At 47.7% G+C, this 26,144-nt stretch overlaps 1 protein-coding gene across 2 annotated transcripts in view; it reads right to left on the minus strand.

Moving 5' to 3' along the window:
* The window catches only part of ERI3 (ERI1 exoribonuclease family member 3), a 160,303-nt gene that overhangs the window by 97,395 nt on the left and 36,764 nt on the right, over positions 1-26,144 (minus strand). For both annotated transcript variants that reach the window (XM_067300471.1, XM_067300473.1), the window contains exon 6: positions 6,825-6,897. In XM_067300471.1, coding sequence (XP_067156572.1) covers positions 6,825-6,897 — 73 coding nt within the window. The remainder of the gene's footprint in view (positions 1-6,824; positions 6,898-26,144) is intronic.

Below are 26,144 nucleotides of genomic sequence, written 5' to 3' on the forward strand. Positions count from 1 at the left end.
TCAGTTTGCTCCTTCTTAATCAATGTAATGTGTGCCATGTTGATTTTGTATCACTCTTGTTTCTTAATCAAAATGTCATAAGGTACCAAGTCAAATGCCTTCCAGAAGTATATTACATTGACATGGTTACCTTTATCAACCAAACATGTAGTCTCATAAAAAAAATATCAAGTTAGTTTGAAAAAGATCTAGCTTCCATAAATCCACATTGATTGGCATTATATTACCCTCTTTTCATTCTTTATTAATCAACTATGATATCTGGCTTTTCATTACTTTGCCCAGAATTAATGTCAAGCTGATAGGACTATAATTACTTCATCGGTCATCCCATTTGCCCTTCTAAATTACTGGTACAACATTAGCTTTCTTCCAGTCCTCTAGAACTTCCCCCATATTCAAAGACTTATTAAAAGCAACATTAACGTCCAGGGCTTCTCAGCCAGCTCTTTTAAAACTCCTGTAAACCAGCTACACAGAATGCCAACTTAAAGCTGACACTTTACTTCATCACAAAATCTTGTTGTAACAGAAAACATTTTGCTCAGTGATACAACATCCTCTGCCTTTCCATAAACACAGAACAAAAGTATTTATTAAACACTGTTATTATGCTGTTATAAGCAATTATTTCATTTTCTTCCAGTTATGAGCCAATGCTGTTGCACGGACACTTTTCTTTCCTAATCTACGTGGAAAAGCCAGTTGTACTCCCCTTAACCCTAGAGCTGTTTTTCCTTCAGTTTCCTTCCACAACCCTCTGTTACTCCTACCTTCTGAGAGAGACTCCCCAAGGCCAAGAGCTGCAGAGCCGGGGATGAGGAGCCCAGGGAATGCCCCCAGCACAGCTTCACAGGAAGAAGGTATGACAGGGTCTCAGCGATTCAACAAAGCTCATAAGCAGCCGTTTGCAGTTAAGTGGCAACATCTACTCGTGTGCTTAACACTACGGCTGTGAAACACTCTGCCTGAGGAGTCCTCTTCGGTCATCTGATCGTACAATCCATTACAGATTCTCTATAGCCAATAACTGAATAAGCAGGCAATTGATAACAATCACAGCAAGTCCTTGAGAGGTTAGACCTCATGAAAGCAACTTTCAGGAATTCAGGCCAAAAAACAAATTCTCAATTGCATCTATTTCAATGTTCTTTGTCCAAAGCACTTGAGACACTTTCAACACAAAGTGCCTGAGAACTCCTCCTCCTACCACACCAAAGGCGGAAAGAATTGTTAATTCAGAGGAGAGACAAAAAGCTGTTAGCAAATCTTTATTTGTTTAGGATGTGTTTGTTTCTAGTTGCCAAATATTAACAAAAACATCCCATTACATGCTTCCTCTGTCTTATTTCACAAAATGAGTAGGTGACCTTAAAACATTTGTGCATATGCATTAACAGTTTGCTTCCACGCTATGAATACCCACAGATCAATAAAAGCCGGGCCTGGAAAAGGCCAGCTCTGCACACAGCCATGCCTCCCCCAGTATGGACACATTGTGCTCCCCAAGGCTTTGTCAGTTCTGTTTCCTGATGCCCCAAGTAGGAAAGTTGCATTCATCCACCCATCTCATTCAACCCTTGCCTTTCATATGCCAATCATTACACAGAACAGCTTCTTTCTCTAAATAGTTGTTCCATTATTTTATGAACAGTGATTGTCAGGATCACTTTCCCTCCCTTGGATGGTTGGCTGGGGGACTTAAAGAGGGCAAAGCAGAAGCGTACAGCTGCAACCACACTATGTGATGTGGAAAACAACACTGTGTCAACCAGTGAGGATCATATGAGATAAAGCCCCCTTAAACTTTTCCCCTCTCCTGATATATCTATGCCCATTTGCACTCCTTACCCCTAGTAGCTGTTGGATGACCTTTGAAGCTTTTTCCAGCACCTACTCTCTGTACAACGACAAAACCAGGAGCAACAACACATGCAATCTGGGAGACGTAAAAGCAACGGGCCAGCTATACCGGGGCAAGGCGATGGAAACTTTTCAGAGAAGCCCAGGCTGGTGACAGTCATACACGGCAACCTCCTACTCTCGCACTGCAATGCGCCTGCTACATAGTCACCTGTAACTGCCACTGTCTACCCAGAACATATTACAACCCTTGCACCAATCAAGCAGAAATCTTCATCTTCATTAGAGCAAGCCAAACTGAACCTTGAGAGCAAGGCATTCAAACTGCAGGGGAAAAAAAAAAAAAACAAACCCTCCTAGACTTCAGGAGGATGTCAAACTAGGAATAGCTTTCTGTCTCTTTGGAAGCACCCACTATTACTGTATCTAAAGACAGGCTACTCACTGTGAACAGGAATAAAGGATGGTCACGAGGGCAGCTGTCCTGAGAAAGGGGCAGATCTATGATGGGTCTGGAGGCTCAAAGGAGGATTGTCTTTTTAAAAAGTATATATAATATTTAAAAAAAGGAATAAAGCAAACTTTTACTGGTCACATAAAACACTTCATATCGTCCGGAGAAGAAACTGAAGATGAGGGTGGCATATGCAGTGTTAAAAATGGAATAGCTTCTGTAACCTAATTCTAGAGTCACAGAACCGGCAAAGTGCTTTTGTGCCAGCTATCACACAACAGTTATGCTGTACTGGAAAAGAGAAAACTAAGCAAGAATATGACAGAGGTCTATGAAATCAAGAATAGCACAAGAGAAGAGAACTGGAAACACTTACTTGCTCTTTCTCACAACACAAAATCTAGGGCCATGAGAATGATCAGACAGTAGGTTTAAAAGAAACAAAAGGACATGCTTCTTCACACAACACATGAACAAAGAGAGTAAAATTAATGCATAATTAAATAGCAAAACTCATTGCTGCAGGATGTCATAAAGACCAAAAGCATGAACAGATTCAGAAAAGGACTAACAAGTTTCTGGTAGACAGACATGATAAACACAGTGGGCGCTAGACACACTGGTCCAGAGGCAGCCTCCAGCCCAAATCCCTTGAAGAGAGATTGTTGGGAACATATAACCAGAAAAAGCTGACTCTGACCCTGCTCTCTGTTATACCCTTCAAGCACCTGCCACTGGCCTCTGGCAGAGGAAGGATCTGGGCTAGACAGACCTTTGGTCTGGCCATTCTGATACCTTCATCTTCGTCACCTTTCTAACATTTTTCTTGCCCAAATTAATCATAAGAAAGGACTCTGGTACCAAAATTTATCTTCATCCCCCTTCTTCCACTTAGTTACTCCTCCCTCCAACAAACTACCCTCCCGTCTGTGATGTGCTTACAAACACTGCAGTGCTGGCGCTCCCGCTGCCCACTGTGCTTTTCACTCCCAGGCTGTGGGCTCTCCTGAAATCTCAGGAGACACAGCCTCAGCCTAACACAACTCTGGCTCTAACCCTCCAGTGCGAGGAGTTTGTCATGGAAAGGACACTCAGCCTCACTGATTCTATTGCTAACCCAAGCAGGAGCTGGAAAGATAAACCACAGAGACTCCCAAAAGAGCAAAGGAAGCATGAACAAGAGCTGATCTTTGTGTTAGAATAAGCACTAAAGATTTTACCCAGGCTACCTGACAATACTCGTGGGGCAGTAGCTTGGTTCTAGCTTGTTAGTTGCAGCAGCTTTCTTATCTTCCTAAATCCTGCCCACAGCCTCTTGCTTTCTGCATGCTTTGCTCCACTGGTGCCCCTCACTCCTGGCATTAAGCACTCTGCTATTTCAGTCCTGAGCATCCAGCAAAGAGTACACAGCTCAGGTCCTGCACCTCAGTCCTAACCCTACAGTGCCTCTGCTTATCTACATGACAGGCACATAAGGCAAACTGGCAGACAGGATGGTGACTCTCTATTGAGATGGTTTAGGGGGATATCTGAGATGCTGCAGCATTCAAATAAAGCCTCCTCTGCTCTCTGCAGCCCTCCCAGAATGCTTAGCTAATCGAAGTGAAGAACATGATAAACTCTCTGCCCCAAGACAGCTCTACACTGACAGTTCACTAGAGATACAAGATCGCTCAGTGACATTAAAAATGTCAGCAAGCACCAATCAGGCTTGATGGAAAGGATGCATTAGCAGGCGGGGGGGAGGGGGTGCCACAGGGCAAGGTAAAACTTCCGCAGACTCTGCCAACTGCATTTTCTCCTTTTGTCATCCCTAGAAGGCTTCTTCACAGATCCCAAGACGCTGGTGGCCACCATCACCACCCAGGGCAGCAGAGTCAGGTGTGGAGCTCACCACCACCAGCATTGCCAGATCAATCCAAAAAGGTTTTCTGGGACAACACAAGAGTGGTGACCAGCAGGGACCTCCGATTCCTGTATTCAGCCCGCCCAAAAGGCAAGTTGTGGAAACTCAGAAAGAGGGTTGAAGACACAGAGTGCTTGCCTGCACCTTTCCTGCAGCACAGAAGTGACAAGGGAAAGAGTTTAAGGAAGCCTGAGAATAACTGTCGCACCATCTCGAGAAGAGGAACTGCTTAGCTCTAAAGGCTCTCTAGCAGAGGTAGTACAGATGAGATAAATGACATAAAATGTAAAAAAAGGGGAGCTAAGGGCTGTGCATGGGGAAAGGGAATCTGGAATGTACCTTGTTGCTGCTGCACTACACACAGGTATGCAAACACAAGTCTGCCCCCGCCCCAACACTTCACAGTGTAGGAATGAGCCCGTACTTTTTCCAGCACACAGTCGCACTCTTTGGCATTGCTTGTATTTGCTGCAGTAGTTCCCTAACTCAGCAGGGTCCTCTTGTTAATGTGCTCCCAGAGACTCAAAAGAGACAACAGGATGCAGATGGGGCTACTATTCTGCAGGAAATTGCTCCCATCAGATATGCCATTTAAACGCAAAAAAACGTCTTTTCTTATCATTAGAACAACCAAAGTCTCTGCCATTAACCATGACCTAGAAACGAGCAGTTTCACATGGACCCCAACACCTTCACTTCATGGATCAGGTCAGAGGCAGATTCAACCTGGGAGGTATTTCTAAGCCAGGAACTTGCCAGAGGGAGGGGAAAAGGGGATGCCTGAGCTATGACGGGAAGAGCAGGGGGGCTCTTTACCTGTCCATCCTTATTTGTCTCATACTAGTAACTAAAAAATCAAGAGAGACTGAGACCCCACTGGGTCTCACTGCTCAGACAGAATTATTTATCTAGGCTGGAAATCCTCTCTTCTAAAAACACACAGGCAGTTTCCCCACAAGCACCCACAGACAGGGGGCAGCAAGTGGCAGGGAAAGCTCCTCACCCTGGGGCTGAGCGCAAGCCCCAGGGGAGGCAGCTCTTACTCACAGGACAGGAGAGGTCTCCTCCTCTTCCCACTTTAGCCCTGTGCTTAGTACTTCACTGATGCTCACCAGCCCTCAACTTAATACCATACTAGTTGTTGAAGCACCATATACAAATATCCGTCTTGAAGACCAGCCCCTTGCCTGCCTATCTAACTGCATTATGATGAATCCCAGCTCCTAATATGCTAAATCCAAGAGCCTTGAACTACAGGAAAGAGCCATAAGTCATTCATCCTGGGGCCCAGAGGAACAGCACAGCTGAATCAACCTACTTCTTAGTAAACATCAAGGTATACAGGGATTTTTTTTATTATTATTATTATTATTATTTTGCAGCCATCAACCTGCTGGTTATATAGCTGCTATCCATTCACCAGAAGTTTAGTGAACTTCAAATGGCGATCATTAATGGTCACTGAACTGCAGAATGCCCCAATGTGCTTTCAGATTTCATTTACCGAGGACCAGCAATCAGCCAAAAGATTTGCTCTGACAGCAGGGAAATACAAGACCCCTTGACAAGTTCAGTCGGGAATGTGCTGCCAGCATCCCTTGTTAAGTTCATGTTCTACCCTATTTGACGGAACAGATCATGCAAATTGTCCTTCTGCAGCCACGCAGCCTGTCACTCATGTTTCCATTTAAAACAATAAACAAATAAAAGAACAAAAGAAAAGCCTACAAGTACAAAGAGCTGTTTACAAGCAAATTCCATTTACTGAGACCCCTAATTATCAGGAAAAGGTGCAGAAACCCAAATAAAACATTAAATTGGATGGAGGAGGGGAATCATACTCATCCAAAGACTTAACTGGAAGGGCCACTCCAGTTTCTACTGCACATAGTCCCCAGGGCCCCACACTGTCATTGCTTGCAGTGTTGCTAGTTTTTTTTTTCTTGCCACTCCAATTTGCCACTTACAGCATCACAACAATTTTCTGTGCAGATGGAGCATCTAAGCAAGGAGACCTGTTGGATACATGGCAGGCTGCTCTTCAGCCAGCAAGAGAAGGTGAGGAGCAACATGAGATACAGCACAGTGAAGTGCAAAGTATTTCTTTTTGCAAAGCAAACACAGGTCCCTCAGGTGGATGGGCTGCTGAGACAGTTCCCCTTCTCCACAGCATAAGGGGAAATGCTGGCTTTTAAACTGGGGGATTTCCAGGTGTTTTCCAACCGGAATTCAATCTGAAGGGAACTGCACTCCTAGGAGCCTTAAACTGCTGGAAAACAGAGTCAGCAAGACAGGGACAGCACAACCTTTGCTGAAGAGGGGCCTCACAGCGTCCTGCTATTATGCAGAGACACCACAGTGTGCCTGCCACAATGGGATTCTCCCCAGCTGCAGAACACATCCCATCAGGTACAGGAAGACTCTATTAGAGGAGATACAATAGGGAGCCAGAGGACTCGCTCAGTCCAGCTTCTGAGAAAATAACTCATTTCAATGCAAAACAGCAGTAGTTATTAGACACCTCCTTAAAGAGGAAAGGAAAAGAGAAAGGGGAGGGGGAAGAGAGGGAAACGGGGACCATGGCAGTTTGCACAAAAGTACCTTTTTCAGATTAATCCACTGTTTGAAGTAATCAGCAACCGGCAGCCCTAAGTACTGGCATTGTCCTGGTAACCTGTAAGAGAGAAGAGAGAGCAGGTTTGATTCAATTACTGTGTCCTGACAACACAAACTCCGTTTTATTAAGCACACGTGGTGCTGAGATGGAAGAGACCCTCGAGTCTGCTGTAACATGCTGCACATCAGAGGGATCCTCAGCTCTTGGCAAAAAAATCTCACAAGAACACAACTTGGCTGAAATCTTAGGCACATCCAGCTACCTCCAGGCTGCTGGACACCTTCTTCCAGGCTGAACATTTTAAATGGGAACTGTGTGTTACTGCAGCATGGAGCCGCCCGCCACAGTGGCTAGCTTGCAAACATGACCAGAGCATCTAGGCTTAACTAAGTGAACTCATCACAACCCCCTGCAAGACCCTCCTTGCTCACCCTGCGGCTTACAGGGCAGACAGAAGGACTGACAGAAAACACGACAGGGCAATTCACCTGTGGTACCTTGTTGCTTTCTCCACTTGGCCTTTATGCGTAAAACGCTGAGTGGGACATGGGGGAGGAAGGGAGGTGTCAATGCATTCATTTTTTGAGTGGCAATGCTGCAGGACCACCATTTTTAGGAGTGTGCTGAGAAAGCAGAGGTTGCTTTTCAAGCGGATGCCTGGAAGAAGAGGGCAGTCACAGCTCTGAAGAGGCAAAGTGTAGCACGCTGTCTCAGTAAGGGTGTGAGAGCCAGCATTCAGAGCTGTCAGTGCGCGTATTTAACTTCTCTCTTCCTACAGCAAGCAGCCAGAATAGGGCTCACAAAACAAATCTCTGTTGAAAAAGAAGAAGGATTGCCCGAAGGGACAAGAGGACCCCAGGATTTTGAAGCTGCTTCTCTCAGGGTTGCCAGCCCCAGTGTATTTGCAGGGTAGCTGTGAATTGCCTCTCTGTCAGGAGATGGGAAAGGCTGAGTAGCAATGCCGGGTGACTCCAGCGGAGCCTGTGCAGGGAAATGAGTTATGGGAGTTTTCCCCGGCCAGTTTGATCTGATCAAGAGTAATTGATGGATCTTGTTCGTTCATGTACTGCTGAGCATGCCTGGGGCACTGGTCACAAGATCTTTAACTGAAGAAAAGGAACATCCCAAATAAATATGTCAACTAAATAAATGACTAAATTAGACCCATTTGTGTGTGTTAAAAGCCACAACCCCAGGAACTGGCCTTCGAAAATGGAGGGGTGTGTGGAAACCTCACAACTTCCTTAGACATGCAGGGGCTTTCAGGGGGACTTTGTAGGGGAGGAGGGAAGAGCTGCGCCAGCATCATATGGCCAAACATCCCAACGCAGACCCCATCCAGGGCAAAATCTCCTCCTCTGTATAAGGGGAAGAATGGATAATCCAGACAGGACTTCAGCTTCAAGGCTGAAATTCAGGAAAGTTCTGCTCAGATGTAAGCACAAGCCAGATACACTGCCTTGAGCTAGGGTGCACCATCAGCACCCATGCAGAGTGCTGAGCTCAGCTCCAACCCCCCAGTCAACAGGGCAGTCTTCAGACCTATAAGCAGTTATGCTCGTCAGGGGTGACGAGAATCACTTTTAGATAATGTGAGACTCAGGTTATTGCAGTACCTGAGGAATAAGTCCAGCCTCAGTTCTGCCTCCATTTCAATGGAAAGAACAGGAAGCAAGCTAGCAAACATACCCAGAGGAATCTCCCAGGGGTATGTGGCCCACAGAGCCAGCATACACTGAGAGCCCTACTTAGGTCAAAAAAAGAATAGACTCTCTGTGCCAAAACCAAATGCGTGGTCCTGAAAAGAAGCACACAGCCTCATTTAGGAGTGGCAATTTATGTCATACAAAGAGATTTGTATAAGGAGGTCCAGAGGAATCTCTTTGAAAGTAGGAAGCCTGTCAAGAGAATGAACTTGCAAACAGGACTAAGACAATTTGCAGGGTAAGCAATGTGACTTGACAGCATGGTCTCATCTCTGGGCATGGCTCATCTGACGCTAGCCCCATCACTCTGAAATAAACCACCTGGAGTCACTCCTTGCAATTGAATAACAGAGCTGTTACATAAAAAGCAGCCTGACCCATACATTTTACAGCCATTACACATATGTCCATGACATCCCAGAGCTGAACAGACCCCACCAGCCCCAACCAGTGTCCTAAGAAAGCTCATCCACTAGGGAAGCTGCTTTCTACTGGAGCCAAAATCAAAAAAGATCACAAGGAAAAGGCACCATCCAAAACAAATGACCAGTTTAATACCACCATACGATCAGCTCAACCTCTTAGACTGCTCACAGTTGGCTAGAGAGGATCATGACAGCAGTTAGCAGAAGGTGTGTTACTATAAGCAGGGGTTCTCCTCCCAGCTTAAAAGGTGTTCATTAATACAGGTCTATGTCCAGCTCCAGTTAGAGAAATACTTATTGTCTCACCTACCATTTGGATAGGGCCCAGAACAAGTGAGTACAGCATCGTTCTTGTTAGCCCAACGAATTGACAGCTAACCTCCCCAGTGCAATGAATGACATCTCAACCGCTTCCATCCCTGTGGGACCAAAAGGCCCAGGAATCTGGAGAGTCTGGTTCTGCTTCCACCCTGAGACTCATGGGAGTATGCCCTGGGCACCGGACAGTGGATCTTTAATTGGAGAAAATAAATGTTCCAAATAAATATGTCAACTAAATAAATGACCCATTTTTGTAAGCAAGTAACACAACGCCAGAAACTGTCTGTGGAGCTGTGTGACCTCAGGACATGTCCCCCTCCCCCTCCGTGCTTGTGCTCCCCTCATTTCACGTTAGCACCGGAGACACTTCTCCATGAAGTCTGTGAAGCACTGGAAGATCTACACACATGCTATAACCTGGGCAGGCTGTCAGCAGCAGGGACCACAGCTTAAACACGCCAGTCTATTCCTTGAGCTGGGATAGAGCCCCTCTATGAGCCTGTCTTTAGCAAAGGAATGTACTACAGTTCTGGTCTACCCTGGGTACACAATGCTCCCAGCGCACAAAGCGGGGGGCTCTCACTGCACAGAAATCAGGTCTCCATGTAGCTATGGGAAGGAAAACACACCTCTGCAACCTCTATTCCTCAGCTCCAAGCCTTTTGCCTGCAGCAGCCCCACAATCCCCAGCCCTGGTGACCAGGGTCTTTCCCAGGTTGGAGGAAACAGGGCACACCTGTGGCTCTCCTCATGGGCAACAAAACTGTCAAGGCCCTTAAGGAAGTATCTCCATTTATTAGGGTCACCATTCACCGGAGTAGCTCATTTGGCAAATGCACTCTATCAGTAAGGCTCCTCACTTTGGCAAAATTCAACCTTGATCACTGGGGGCAGCTTTGTCTGAGCAAAGACCTCCAGATTTGGCCCTCTCTCTGGTAAGGGAGAAGAGAGAGAGCGGGACACTTCATTCAACATCCCATGATCCTTCCAGCTTTGAACTAGGTCACCCCAAACAGGGAAGTTCTCATTTCCTTGGGTAGGAAGGTGGCTCTCAAAAGTACCCCTTCAGCCAATCGCCTTGCTTCAGGGATGACTGCAGTTGATAAGGAGAAATTTGAAAATGGCTGTGGGATTTTCCAGCCTCTCAATGCAGCTCTGGCAACATCTGTCCTTTCAGCAGCAGAGATGGGAGCACACAACCTCTGCCTGCCCCCAAAACACAGGTCCCTTTGGGACTGAAGAGGAAGTCACAGCAGGTAGCGAGCACTGCAGAACGTTTCTCAGGGCAATGGAAGAGCAGCAAGAGCACGCTCTCCTTTGCCAGCCAAGCTTTCCCTGGACTGCAGTCAGCAGTGGCAGCTACGCACCATTTTCGGAGAGCTTCATCACCCTGGGCTCCATTTTCCATCCAGCCTTGCTCCTCTGTATGCGGCAGGGTAAATGGGGCTTGGAGATGAACGAGATGCAAATAGGAGGCGAGGTCACATGGCTGCATTTCTCCCGTTGAAGCCAGCTCTCTCCAAGCCGGTAAGAAGCGCACAGCTCGGCGGTGATAAACGGCCTTGCTTTAGTTATCACTTCCCTTAAGTTAAGGAGAGCAGCCTAGTGATGGATGGGCTGGAATTCGGTTATCAGGGAAGGCTGTCAGCCAGAGTTGCCTATCTCCACACACATTTAGCAAGGCATCATTATGCGATGGCATGGAGTTAAAATATGACCAAGGGTATTGAAAGAAAGAAAGAATGGGATTAAAAAAAAAAAAAAGGCAAATTGAGCAACAATAAAGGAGCGTGAGGCGAGAACGTTATCGTACTAGTGACACCTTTTATCTCGGTCTGGTTAGCTAGAGCAGGGCACAAATTGGTCCTTCCTCCACTATTGTATCCTCTTGTACAAACAGAGGCAGATAAAATGTGTCACCAGTGCGATAGCATATCAATTTAACCCTAATTATCTAGGGGGTCAAGCTAAGAAATAGGGGTTTCACATTTCAACAGGTTCCTCCATCTCTGCTCCGAGCAACCACATTAATATGGAAGGAGGAGGGGCAGCCATAATTGATTTCCGTCACTCAGGTGGTCCTAGAGTATAAAAAATTAATGCTTGATTCTCCCAACTAATCAGAGCTGGTTAATGTCCATCTGCTTCTGGGTTCAGAATGTCAGCAGACAAAGAAATTGGGCCACTTTCTACACACTGGGTGTATTGATATTGAGCCAGTTAAAAGAACAAGACCCTCTTCAGAAAAGATAAAGGGACATTAAATCTTGATATTTATAGACCTGGTCTCAGCCTTCAAAAAAATCCATGCACTAGAGACCTTGAGTTGTAACAGATACAGAATGTTTTAATTGTGCCCTGGCCAACCCCACTGCACTGGGCCGCGAAGGAGAGGGCGGGCACCCTCAGCCCCCTTCCCACCACCCTCCTGTCTTGGAAATCCATTCACATCCCCTCTGTCATTGAAGGAGGGTGGGAAAGACTGAACGAAGCTACATGGATGCAGCACCACACAACAGCAACAAGGCGGGAGCCTAAGAGGAGAGCTGGAGATCCCTTCCAGCCCTGCACCACAGTTCAAGGCAAGGCTAGGCAAGGCATGGCTTGAATGGTCCCCAGCCCTGGCAACACTGCTCTGTTTTGACCAAGTGTAGGATCTCTACCAGGTGCTCTCATATCACAGATGAAGAGGTAGCAATTTCTCTTGGGACTCTGGAAAGCTGAGGAAAGCTTGGGTGTCTTCTTCCAACATAGAAAGCTGGCAAGGGAATAACATCCACATGCTGAGGCACGTGAGATGCTTTAGCAGAGAAGCAGTGCTACAGAAGGCAAAACCACATCAATCAGCTGAATCTTGCATCAGCTGAAGGAAAGATAGGAATTTAAAGCAGTTTAGTTAAATCCACACTCTCCCAAGGGGACAGCCAAAACTGATCCAAACCAGCAGGGTTCAATGCCCCGGGGATGCAAAGAGGCAAGATCCTCTTCCAAAGAGCTCAGGCCACAGGAGCTTGTAGAAAGGGTGCAGATGGCCTGGCAGTGCTTTGCCAAAATATCTGCATCCTACCAGGAGCACTGTGCCAGCACCCAAAAGAGCACAGCACTCCAGGCATACAGCACAGCCCAAGCCAACTAACAACCTGCTAAAGTTAAAACACGCTGTCCCATGCTTCCAAAAAAACCCACCCAAAACTCAACCTCCTACCCCCAATAATCCAAGTTAGAATAAGGGAGCTTTTCTATGCAGTCAAAGGCTTTAGAAGGGAAATGTCTCCTCCCCATCTGAGCTCTGAACGCAGCCCTGATACCCACACACTCCACCATCCCACTGGCAGTAACAACGTCCCAAATGTCATTTCAGCCCAAGTGCAGTCACCCAGCCTTCAGCACAATCTTCTTCTCCAAAGGCGAGGCCCATGATACTCCCCCAGGAGAGCCTTGGGAAGCAAATCCCAGGGGCCAGGGCCTGCATGGGGCAGCTGTCCATGCTCCGAGGCAGTACCTGTCACCACAGGGAATTGGGAAGTTGCTCAAGAAAGAAGAGAGGGTTAGTGAGGGCCTAGCAAATACAAGGTGAATCTATGGCAAAGACAGCGCTGGAGCCACCCACGTGCCCACCCACAGTGCAGAAAGGCAGGTGCAGGTGCACAGCCAGCCTCCCATCATGTTCTTGTCCAAAGTGAGGAACAGAGAGTTCAAGCCTTCAGTCAGGCCTCTGTGACACCCTGCTCACATGCTTCTCCGACCCACAGACCTGGGAAGGGACAGGAGGAACCCACGCTCCCCTTGCTTCCCACTGGATGAGCCTTTGCCAGGTGACTGCAACCCCTTCATGCTGAGCACACCCATGACTCCTTCACTCTCTCTGCCCCCAGCTCTGCATGCCAAACTGCCCTGGGGTGGCTGTACTCAAAACTCAAAAGCAGCAACACTGTGGAAAGATGCTGCACTTGGCAAGAGTCTGAAAAGTCCTGGGCTTTCATACAGGCCCTGAGACAGGTCCCTTCTCCCTCCCTCCCACCTCCCTCTTTGCTTTCCTGACGCCCTCTCAGTTCTCTCAACCGCCCCCAAACTTGTCACAGTGCAGCAAGCCCGGGAGCCGCACATCAGCTTTAAATATCAGCGTGCATGAAGCAGGGACATGAGAGCAGGGAAGTGGGAACAGACAGAGCAAGCCTCCATTGCCTGTCAGGAAACACTAATGAATTTCAACACCAGCAGCCATTGCCTCAGATGGGCTGGCGAGAAGAGGAGAGGGAGTTACAGCGAGGAGCCTTTGTGGGAGCAGCATGCCTTTTTTTCAAAGCCTACTCCGTTAATAAATGTCATTGCTGAGCTGGCTGCAGCAGTCCTTGAGCCAGGGTGGGATGGGTCAGGGGAGAGACAGGCGACTGACAGCATTCAGCACACCTGGGCAGCACAGCCTTCTCCCCTGTTTTATCCCACAGACAGGCACAAGTGAAAGGGAGCAGACAGTGCAGATCCTCCCTGCAGGTCCTCCTGTCCATACAGAGGGCTTCACCAGTCACCCCTCCTCTCAGCCTTGGCATGAAGCTTCCTTCTGTTTAGCTCCCAGTACCCAAAAAGCACAGCACCATTGTGGGGTACCAGTAACAACTTCACCAGGAGCCACATGTGCAGCCCCAACACCCCCACAGTCCCCTTCACTGGAACAGAGCCTCTACAGGAACAGCCCTTGGGATGGGCAGAGGGATGCATGAGACAAACATACCGTCTGCATTACTGGCAGCAGCAAAGGGTTACAGAGCAGCATGTCCCTTCGCTAACATGAACACATTCCTGAGGCAGCAGCAGGAAGACACATCCAGCACAGGGCACCTCATGGCAACCGCACCGATGCACAACATGAAGGTCAATGCAAGTCTTCCTTACAAATGTCAACCTGTCATCTCCGGATATTAATGAGGGCTGACCAGCAGCTAAAATGCATCCATGCTCCATTAGTAATAAAAGAGTCACAATGCAGGAGCAGAGCACACACCAAGGCATGTGGAGACACCAGTGGGTCTGCAGGGCCCAGGGATGTGTGGCGATGCACAAGATAACGAGGGTCACTCCAACTGCCCAGGAAGGGAAGCCGTTGCCACATGAACCCAGTCATTGGAGTGTGCGTTATCGTTTTCCCTTAGTCTTTAATTGGATTAGTGTAATGAGGCCAACAAACCCAGGCCTAAGCTGCAAGGCTGGTACCTGCACTCTCAGACCTTCCTTTCTTTTTTTGCAACACTCATTCTGGACAGCACTGCTTTCTCTCTGTATCAGGCTTATTTCTGCTGAGGAAGCTTAACAGGCAAGCTGCAAGCCTTCACACCTGGGACTCACAGCAGCACTGGCTGAGATGCCTGAACTCCCACCCCAGGGATCCACCCATTATACCCTACAGCAGGATCATTCTTCCCTAGTTTTGTTGGGTACTAAGGAATTTGGGAGAATCCTGACAACTGTGCTCTCCAAGCAGCTAGCTTGGGAGTAGAAAAGTCCGTTAACCCCAGAATCCAACCAGAGCAATGTATACACTAGGAAAATAATTCTGCTACAAAAGCATGCAGAGCAAGCAGCTCCAGGAGTCACTCATTTGTCCTGTAAAGCACTGTGTGCCTTCCACTGCCATCAACCTTAATGAAACATGAAGGCATTTAACACCAAGCGAGATCTGGCCCTTTTTACTGGTATCCGTCTGTGCGTCAGCTCGATGCTGGCAGAGATGCTATCTCAACATTAAAAGCAAGGCTGTAACACAGCAGGTATTCAGCCTCCAAGAGAAGACGTTCATCAACAATTGCACACACATGATGCTACAATAAATCTATGTGCTACTACTTAACAGCTTCTCTTAAAAAGATTCATAGCTCTATTTACTGGGCCTGATTCTGCTGCTACGCATGTGGGAATAAATCTGGAATAATTCTATCTTAAGTTAGTAAGCTGCTGGTGAGAATCAGGCCCTTTGATTTTTATATAACGACATAATTACTGTGCAGGAAACCAGGACTTGCTGGCTCCACGGTTCAGCTGAGGTTAGGAGCACGGCAGACAGAAGCTGGATATTCTTCCACAGCAAGTCCTGCAGATTGGTGAAGGAAAACTCAGAGGTAGAGATAACGCTCTTGCCAGCCCTTCCGGACAGTGAGGAGGTCAAAGGAAAGTCCACCCAGTCATCAGAAATGCACCAGGATGCTCCAAAGGAAAGAGAAACTGAAAAGTTTCCAAGGCTGAGGGAGCAATGGAACCTGACACTAAGAAAAGCCCTTAAAAACAGATTTCTACACACAAGCTTGCTGTGTCAGTCCAGCTGCTTACTAATGCAACATTATGGAGCATCTTATTAATAAGTGTATATTATTAATATACCATGTACATCTACCACACAAGCTTTCTAGATGAAAATCACAAGTCATAACCACGAGCTGCAGCAGGTAAACTTCCAATCAGACATAAGAAAAAACTCTTTGCTATGTGAGTAATAAAGCAACAGGGAGGTGGGGGAATCTCCACCCCTGGAGACATTCAAAACTCATCTGGACAAGACCCTCAGCAACCTGATTTAAGTCTGAAGTTAGCTCTGCTTTGAGCAGGGCGTTGGATTAGAGATCACGACAAATTATTCTGTGATTCATGCTGCAGCGGAGTCTGATTACAAACGCAGAGCGTGTCCTTTTTCTGTCTATATGGTCTCTTATGAAGTCTTTCATACAGACACCAGTCTAGTAATAGCTGGTACTCTGCATCCTAGCTGTCTTAAGAGGCCATGTTCAGACCCCTGCTGCAGAATATTGTACTTACTTACTGGGTAAGGGAATATATCTGATGCAATGAATGCACACACAGTGCACTGTGTCTAAGCCCCCTCAAAACCAAAACACACACAAAAATTAAACTAATATTAAATGTGCTTCTCCTCCCACTACACAGTTTTTCATTGGAAAAGTATTTCTCCCCAAGAAACTCTGGAGTGTGCAAGAGCTAGAGCAAGGCACTGCTTGAGGACTGAAGACGTGTTCTGTCACAGCTCTTCCTTAAACTTGCAGTGTGAGAGGCAGGAGGAAAACCTTGCTCTCCCATACCTTGCCTGTCCTGACCATTTAGCTTATGAGCTCTTCAGGACAAGGGCTTCTCTGCTATGAGTCATAAACTGTTTAGTGCCTAATGGTGGAGCCTATAGACGCTTAACGTAATACAATCATGTCACTTAAAGGCCATTAGTCTCCAGTCTAAACAGCCCTTTTCCAGTCACAAAGGGGACCTCCAAACTCTCGAAGGCAGAATGAGGGACGTGGGCGGTCAGTCAGGTCACTGGACTCGCAGAAACCTGACATGAAGCTCCAAGTAGGATGAAGCCCAGCAGAAGAACAGCAAGGGGAAAGTCATGGCAGCTCTAGCAACTGAAGAGCTGCTAGCTTTATTTTTTGGGCTTCCTTGAACCACTTGGATACAGTCTAAATCAGCAGGAAAGCCACTGCCAGACAGAAGAAAAACCTCACCACCACCCCCCACAGCTATACTGCTTGCAAGGGGGGCAGAATTCCCTCATCCGCACCGAGAGGCTCTGGGCTTTCGCCTCCGCCTCCCTCTCCCCTCACTGAAGCAGGTCATTTATGTACAACAGAATATGCCATTCCACCTAGTGAAGCTGTTCAACCAAGAGGCAATCTGTCCCCCTTCTTTCCCGGCACTGCCTCTGCCCTCCTCTGGCACCACAGCATCCAGGTCTATGCTCTCAACTGATTTCTGTGATCACTTCTTCTTCCCTTTCCCCACTAAAGGACAGTATATATAGGGGAAGAGAGAAATCCAATGAGGAGACAGTGGGATGGGGTAAGACCCCCGGTCCCCTCTGGCAGCACATAACCATGAGTCACACACAGAACAGCTCCACGAGCTCTTGGCACAGCTGAGGGACGGGATGCTCTCACTCCCGAGCAAAGCGTGGGCGTGCTGGGGAGCCCGGCGCGCCGAGGAACAGGGTCTGAACACAGGTTTCTGTGCAGCCGCAAATTAGATCTGCATGAGGGGAAACAAGTTCGTCCTTCCCTCACAGGGAGGGAGCGCTCCCCACCTCCAGCCCCAGCTGCCATCAGCGTTTGCTTCGTCCGAGACAAGGAGCAGCGAATCCTCCAGAGCAAAGGACAAGTGCAGCAATTAGAATGCAGGGGCTGCGGGAGCTGTTTAACAGCACGACCCGCAGGTCAGTGCCGCTGACTCCCAGCCCCTGCATAAATATTGTATGAGGCGGGAGAGAGGGGCTGCTACGAGCCACCCTCAGCGCCAGCCCTCCCCCCTCCAGCACCACTCTGCATCTAGCTAGCTACGCCGGCAACATTATTTACAGATGTGACAGTCGGGAAAATCACTTGAGTAACTAAGGGAATGGGGAAGAGGGCTGCTCAGTGGAGCAGGCGCCTGCAGCTGAGGGAGCAGGGTCCCATCCACACCTCGTGCTTCCCGTTGCAGGGCACTTCTCTGCTCCGGTAATCACCAGTGCAACGCTGCCAGATGGCATGACCAGTTCTTTAACCAGAGCATGAAATACCGCTGCAAACAAGAAGCGGAGGTACCAGGCACGCTGCAAGCTCCCTTCTCAAAGGTTGCCCAGGGGTTCAATTACCAAAGCTGCCGAAGGGATGCTGCAGCCAGCAGCTGCTTTCCGGTTTCCTACCAGCATTTCTCTTAGACCCTCCCTTTGGAGGGAGCCTTATAGCAACATAATGAGGCTTTTTAGCAACACCCCCACCAGCCCTCCTCTCCTAGAGGAGATGCAGAATGGACCAAGGAAACCCTGCTTTTGACAATACAGCTGATTTCAGCCCCCTCCTTTTCCTCTCTGAACAGAGGTTTTTCCGAGATGACTGCATTGCCATCAAGAGCTCTAGCCAGCACAGCCCTGCTGCCAGTCACTCCTCTGCGTTGGAGTCAAAGCCACACTAGCCAAAGTTGTGTAGACCTGGCCCTCATCTGAGCAGATCCTTTACTGAACAGCAATTCAGCTTGCTCCTGTTCAGAGTTTCCTCCCAGGCCCTGTCGGTGTAGCTCTGCAGCAGAGTCCCTGCTCCAACACAGCCACAGACACAAAAGTTTAAGGGCCTTATCTCTGCAGCAACTTCTCCAGCTGCTCTGTTTGCTACCAGCCTTCTTCACCTGTGACCTGTCTGCTGTTTATTCACTCAAGGACCATGTTCACCTTGAGCTTCAGCCATGCTGATTGGCATCATTCCTACTGCACCTAGAAGGTCCTCTCATTCCTCTTCCTCTTTTCTGCTGGAGATGCCAGTCAATTTTGCATTTCCTGTGATGCTCCGCAAAAATACAAACTACTTTCAGGTTCACGGAGATTGGGGGCTCCTGAGGGCAAGGACACAGGCCATTCTGCAACTATATCAGTAGCAGACAAATTCCTGGGGGCATGAAGTTAATAAACATCACTGCCCAGGGCAGCATGCAAGGGCTGCAAGATGAGGAATGCAACTTGCACGTGCTTCCATCCACCACAGCCCTTCAGAAATTCCTCCGCTGCTTTGTGGCTGGTTGCTGAATCCAGGGGAGGCAGAAGCCTGGTCTTACCATTTTCAGTTTTCCTGAACTCACTGTGCAATTAATGGGCTTAATTATTGATGGCAAAGGCAGGGAAGAAAGGAAAGAAAGAAAAAGCCAACGAGAAGGGAATGATGTGGGGGTGGCGGGCAAAGGTCTCTGAACGTCTTCCCTCAGCCTAGAGCAGAGAAAGAGCCCCCTAGCCGCTATGCAGCTCCCACGGCCCTGCTCTAATGCTCCCTGACATGCCTCTGAAGACAGCGAGCTGTTTGCAGTCACCACTGTGATTTGTTAGTAATTATTTTCACGGTGTCACATTGCTGTCACTCCCTTAACAAAGAGACAGGCAGCCTGAGGCTGCCTGCAAGAATGAACCAGCACAGAAACGGAATTGTCAGGCACCCAGGGATCCTCTTTGCTTCCCAGATTTCATAACCAGAGTCCTTACCAGGTTCTGAAGAAACTTCTGAGGAGAAGTGGCAAGACAGAATCATCTCCCATACTGGTCACAGCAAGAGGAATTAATTACTAACCCCCTCCTAATTTTACCTTACCTGGAAATCCAGTGCAAGACCAAGGTGCTTAGAGCCACTTAAGCCAACAACTTGCTCCAGGCCTGCAGCAATGCAGAAAACTTTGGCAATTGATGACTTCTAGCTCTCTCCTTGCAAGCTCCAATTTCTTTTCATGAGTTCTTTCCACCTAGGTTCTGCGTTCCTAAGCAAGGCAACCCTAGTGACAAAATCCAGCCTAAGCCTATCACCCCTGCACACATTAACCCATCCACACTAGCCACACGTGGTCTCTTTTACACCACTCTCATGAACTCTATCACATTGCTGTGCTTCACATGGCAGTAACATTTCATTTGGCATTTCACAATTCGGCAGCTTCCTCACACCTGAAATACAGAGCCTAGTGGTTTGCTGTCTCTGTTTTCTCATACGCACCACAGTGACTTGACAAGAACCTCCCCTTAAACCACCTCCCATCCATCCATCTCACACCTGCTGTGTAACCACAGCAATCCATCCTTCGGCTAACTTGTCAGTCAAAGGTAATCACTCCTTTCCCAGTAACCGTGCAGCTTGCTTGGGCCCCCAAGGAATGGAAGCTATTTTGGCACCTGAAGTGTCACACTATATAAGGATATTGAGATGAAAGACCGAGACACCTGGCCAGCTAGTCCTTAAAGCGCCCTTGATCTCTATGCAGAAAGCAAGTGGACTTCCTTCAGAGCAATTCAAAGTTTGAATTACACCAGATAGAAACATTCTTCCCCCGCCTGCTTAGTGGCAACACACAAGGGTCATTCCCTGCAGCCGCAGGGAGACATGGGTATTAATTCACCCTCTTAGCACAGGGAGAGTTTGGAAATATTAAACCTCACAGTCTAAGCAAAACCCTCCTGCAATTAACTGCATGGAAGAACACTGACTCAGAGGGCAGCTCCTTTTCAGGGGTCCTTTTAATAACCAAGAAATGGCACATACATGCTGTGAAGAATTAGGATCACCATTGGGAAGCTAAATGGTCCATAAAATGTAACAGTTCTCTTCAGAGCTGGGAGCACAGCGAGCTCCAGCAGAGGAGAGGTCTTGGCAATCTCCCACCAGCCTCCTCCCTCTGCCTGGTTTGCAGAGGACACGTGCGACACTGAGCAGGAATGGAAGCTGAACTCACCCAGTGCCCAAGCACCTCCGACAGGCTGACCTACGGGTCAGCACTGAGGCAGGCCATGCGGACTGAGTCTGGCCCACACACAGCTGGAAAAAATCGAAGCAGGGAAAAACAGAGATGACCAAGGGGCACTGATGAAAAGGGCGCCCCAGAACATAGGTGCTGGGGAGAGGGGAGGATAACCCTGTTCATAGAGAAGGGGACAAAGCTGGTGAGACCTAGGCATGACAAAATCCCGGTAGTATGAGCTTCCCTGACACAGACCTGCTGGCACATCTCAGTGCTCCCTCATTCTCCTTCCCCCAAACTCTTCTATTCTGCTCTTTCTTCTCATACCTTCACTTACCTCGCATCACTGTTAAGACCCGGGCCCCGGGAATCTCTGAGCACAAGACACTGTCTTTGGACTGCCAGGCTGAGGACAGCACCCTGACCAAACACAGAAAACAGCAACTCCAGCGTGAAATGGATTTAGCTCAAAAAGTTAGTCTGCAGCTCCAGCATGCTCCCGAGTGCCCTGCACACACCCAGACATCCACTCCTCAGGATATGGACAGTCAGCTGGACAATGCACAGGAGAATACGCTGGAGGGAAAATACCAGGGATGACCTCAAGATGGCCCAGTAGGTCTTTGCCAGCTAGGAGCTTCAGGAAGAAAGGGACTGAACCCATCTAGGAAAATGGCTCCCAACAGGAAACAAACTTACAAACAAATAAAATGCTTTCAAGCAAGCTACCAAGTTACACAAGGCTTGAATAGAGCAAGCGAAAGGGGAAAGACGCTGCTCCCAGGTTAGCTGTATTTTTCAAGCAGAGCTCTCTAACCAGAGAAGCCATGAGAGCGCTATTCCCAGCCAAGCCACTGGGAAAGCAGCACTGATGCCAATACACAACTGCTTTGCTTTGGTCAGGAAGCAAGAAGAGCCGAGATCCAAAGGGAGAAAGCTGACATTTTAGCCCTGGCTGTCTAATGCTTGAAAAATTAAACCCTTCAAAGTAATAAAGAAAATTCCCAGTTTATGAAACTACTCTTTTTCGCACATGCTGCAGGCAACAAGATTCGGGCCAAACAGCCCTCCAGTGATTTATCCTCTACAGTCCTCAAGTCAGCCAGCATTTCAGTTCCCAGGGACAGGATAACCATGATGCTGAGTTGCTATTAAAGGGGTCTTTCCACAGGCAGAGAGGGCCAGGGGTATGCTTTTTACTGAATATCCATTATAGATCCCTCAATTTTTAAGACATTTTGCGTGAATTCAGTATAACACTGGGTATGGAATTCACCTTTGAGATTCCTCCTGCTGAGGGAATTATTCTTCCTCACTGCATGAGCAGCTGAAACTGAGACCAATGACTTGCATTCAGTTCTGCATGACTGTTTCCAAAAGCAAGAAATTTTGAGTTATGTTACCCAGGGATAGAAAATCCACAATCTCTATTGATTATCCCATCCCAATGGTTCATTGCTGGAAATAAAGTATTTGTTGCAATGCCTGTCTTATTCCCCCCTACAACATAAATTTACTCCAAGTTTCTCATCATTTTTCACATTGCTTCCAACTTCTTTGGTCTTAATTCCCAAGCAGCAGAGCCCATAGTCCACAGAGTGCATCGGGCATCACAGCTCACCAAATCTGTGGCCACTATAACTCCAACTATGGCAAAAGTCTTTGCCATCATGCGCCAGAGAGCCAGCAGACCTAAAGGTGAGAGTCCATGTCATGATGATCCCCATGCAAAGATTTCATGTCCAACGCTTACCCCAAAGACACTCCCAGAGTCACACATCTCAGACAACACAACTCGCAGCAGTTCTCATGCAATCAACGGATTTCAAACAAAGGCAGGAACAGGAGACAGCCGGGGGAACCACTGCAGAAGGATAATGAAAATCAAGTGTACACTTTTATTTAAACGAGTGTAGCACAGTGGGAGAAACCTAAAAATTAAGAATTTATTTTGCATAAGTGATATCATTTCCTTCAAAAAACAAAAGGCAAGCCTGCAGGGTCACAGAAGCAAATGGGGTCAGTGTTACTCCCTGTAAGTGCTAGAGAAGAGCATGCTTGTAAGGCTCCCTTGCTTAGCTCCAGCAATGCACTTCAGGATGTAATTGCATGAACAACTCCAGCAGCAAAGCTGACTCAAAAGGTTCTTGACCCTGCATACTCAGTCCCATCCCTGCACTATAGTCCACCACCCTCTTCCTTGAGCCAATGTAACCATGTGAAGGGATACACCATAGGCTTGGTCAGCAAAATGATTCCCGCTAAAAACAACAGAAAAAGCTAATCAAAAGATTCTAGTTGGAGAGTGTTTGTTTAATTGCTTTTAGACTTGGGTTCCTACATCATTTTTCAGTTACCTGTTCTTCCCTGTTACTCTCCAAGGCTCCCTCAGAAAATACCTCCTGTCCTGCTGCCACCCCCCAGCTCACCCTATGCCTTTCCTGCTTCTCCCCCCAGCTCAAGTGGTCCCACTCACTCAGTTCAGTGGCCCTCTGCAATTTCTCCCCCAAGCAGAGATTGCCAAACCCCTCCTGGTTCTGTGATAAAGAACAGCATGCACAAGGGACACTAATGCCATCAATCCTTCTTCACTCATGACCTTAGGTAGATCTCAAACCAAGCCTCCAGAGCAGAAGGCTGGAAAGACCAACCCACCAACCCCACTCAGAGCCTGGTCTGAGAAAGCAAGTGTTTCGCTCCTCCCAGCCAGTGCAAGTCGCACAGGAAGAATTAAAAGCGTAAGATAAAATTAAGCAGTGGTATAATTCACTGCTCAGAATTTACTAATATGCAACCTAGAAAGTGCACCAAGGGCTATAAACATTTCAAGACACTTCACTGTGTTTTATCACTATATTAGAGAGCACTTGCCTTTTAACACTTATTTAACAAAATAAAAAACTTCTGAGCAGTAGTTTCCTGTAAAGAAATAAATTAGCATGTTCTAATCTCCCACAGTAAGTGCAGTACAAGCATCTTCATATCAGAAGTATACAGAGCACAGCCTGTAAGCATTTTGACCTATTTGATTATGTCCAATGTGTTTGCGGAATGACCCAAAACTGGAAAGAGGAGGATTAACTGATGCTCTTGACATTAAGGTGCTGCAGTTAGATTCAGCAGATTTAGCTTCAGCTCCTTTCTCTGCCTCTGACTGCATGCATGTCCACAAGCATATCACTTAAACTCACTGTATCTCGGCTCTGTAGCTAAACACACAGTAAACACCTGTCTTTTATTGCCAAGATTAATTCACATTGCGCTTAAAGAGGAGGCAGAATGTTTCCATACATAGAGGGAGGCAATCTGACATTTTAGAGGAGATAAACCATGCTAAAACGTTTACAGTACAAGGACTCAACTCTGGCAGACACCAAGTACCCTCTTCTTTCCACTAAAATCATCTGCAGTCAGCAGCTCCCTTAGCCCTTCAGAGGTATGTTACCCCCATTACCCAATATCACATCAATGTAATTTGCTTAATCACTAGTGGCAGTTCCATCTTGGGTGCAGGATGAGGTCCAGGCCAAGTGTGAATTTGGCTCTGGAGCTTTTAAACTTGGAGGATAGCTCCTTGCAACAGGCTAAAGCAATCCTCCTGCTGAGCACTCAGAGGCCTGAGGACCGTGTGCCTAACGAGGCTGTATCCCTACTCATACGTTAGCTTGGCAGGTCTGGTGCTCCTTTCATCTTTTGCTTCAGGTAGCTCTCTTTAATTAATAACATTTCTGTGTCGACACAGGGAACTTTCCACCCAGAATGAATGGCCCTCTCTCATTAGAACCACGACTGTCATGATGTATTCAAGAGCAGCAGTATGATTCATTTCCTTGTCTGGGAACGAGGGGTGTTGCTGGGGGGTGGGGGGAGAAGAGTCTCTGTAATGAGTGACTGATATTTGCTGAAGTTGATATGTGATTCTGTCGGCTTGAACTGTCTTGTCAGGACAAGCCTTCAGAAAGGTGATGTTCCTACTCAAGAGGTTTTCCTCATTAAAGAAATTGCATCTTAACAAGAGGGAAGGGGAGGGGTGGGAGGAGAGCTGCTGTCTCCCCCATTCCAGCCTGGTTCACGCACATCAAGCACTGAAAGCCGGTTAATCCAAGCACAGCCAGGGGAGGATCAGTATTCAATTTCTGAGCCCTCTTGTGCAATGGGCTCCCACAGCAGCGACCCAGTCACTCCAATAGGGACTCTCCTTGGGATGTTCCACCACAGCCATAACACAGCCTTTGGTGGCAGGGCTGGGGACCTTTACTCATGTGCTGAACCTCCATAAGCCATTCCCAGATGCTTGGTGTCCCTTTCCTGGCACCCAGCTCACTGTGACTTGTGTTCCCAGTTGTCAGAGGGAAGCCAGATAGAAACAGCTCTGTGACCTTCCAAGAAAGCTCCAACGTGCAAGAAAAAACAAGTCTGAATCCACGCAGTGCCTCATTCTCTGAAGACCCCTGAGCCAAGCAGAGGCTTCACAGGTCTTTCAGCAGCTGAGTTTCCATCTCGAATGCTACAGGCTCAGATAGCACTGAATACCAAAAGCAGCTGTTACTACTAAGCCAAGGAACCTGAGAGAAGGAGTAGCAGAGTTAAGAATGGACCTGCCTCAAGTCACAGCTCCCTAAGCCAAGAAGCACTGCCACACTCAGGTCCTCGGTAGCCAGCAGCTCTTCATAAAGGGGCAGCATTACATTTCTGAGGAAGCATGAGCGGAAGCATGAGTGCTGTGCCTCCAGCAGTGGCTACAGAGTGCTGAGGACAACATGTTGCCACTAAAACCTCACATGAACAAGAGCAAGAGACACTAATCCTGGCATCCAGGCCGTCTGCCTTCCACCCACACCTCTTGCCCTCCCACATGATACTCTGCCGCTCTCCTAAATTTGCTCACATGCCAGATGGCAAAGGCTTGTAACACATCAAGACCCCACTCTGGAGGGCTACATTTAAGCAGAGAGGTGAGCCTTCACTGGGGGTGCAAGTAACATAGTGAGGCCCCACAGGACCAGCCACAAGCACTTACAAGGGCTATGCACAAATCAGATGGTTTGCACTACTCCCTTCCACCTCCAACACACTGCACACAGTCTGCAAGTACCTGAAGCAGGTTCCAGTGGGCATGTCTTCACCCCAGAGTAAGGACCTTGCCCTTCTTGGAACATCTCACCTCATTTTCCTGAAACCCCCTGAAATCCATTTTTTATTGAGCAATGCTGCCAAGAACATACTTCAGCAACCTTGGATAAGTAGTCACCACCTCCCTTCCTACCACCCCAGTGCCTTCTGTGCCAAATGTGTAGTCTCCACACAGTAGAAGAGGGCACCAACTACACTGCAAGTCTTTTAGGGAAGTACAGGGTGATTCCCTGGAATATTTCCTAGATGTTCCACATCCCTGATGCTGTATCTCCTTGTCTGAACAACCTTGTTTCAGCTCTGTGGCTTCCCTGTTTAAAAAGAGATGCTCAGTTCTGCTTTGCTAAACCCTATTTGGCAATGTGTCTAAACACACACAAACTTAATTAGTTCAGGAGGGAGACTCGGCATTTGTGGTGACGGATAAAAGTAATGGGAAATGAGACAAGTCAGAGCTGGCAGGGAGTCCTCACTCAAGCCT

The sequence above is a fragment of the Apteryx mantelli genome, chromosome 8 (genome assembly GCF_036417845.1).
Source record: "Apteryx mantelli isolate bAptMan1 chromosome 8, bAptMan1.hap1, whole genome shotgun sequence".
Lineage (NCBI taxonomy): Eukaryota > Metazoa > Chordata > Aves > Apterygiformes > Apterygidae > Apteryx > Apteryx mantelli.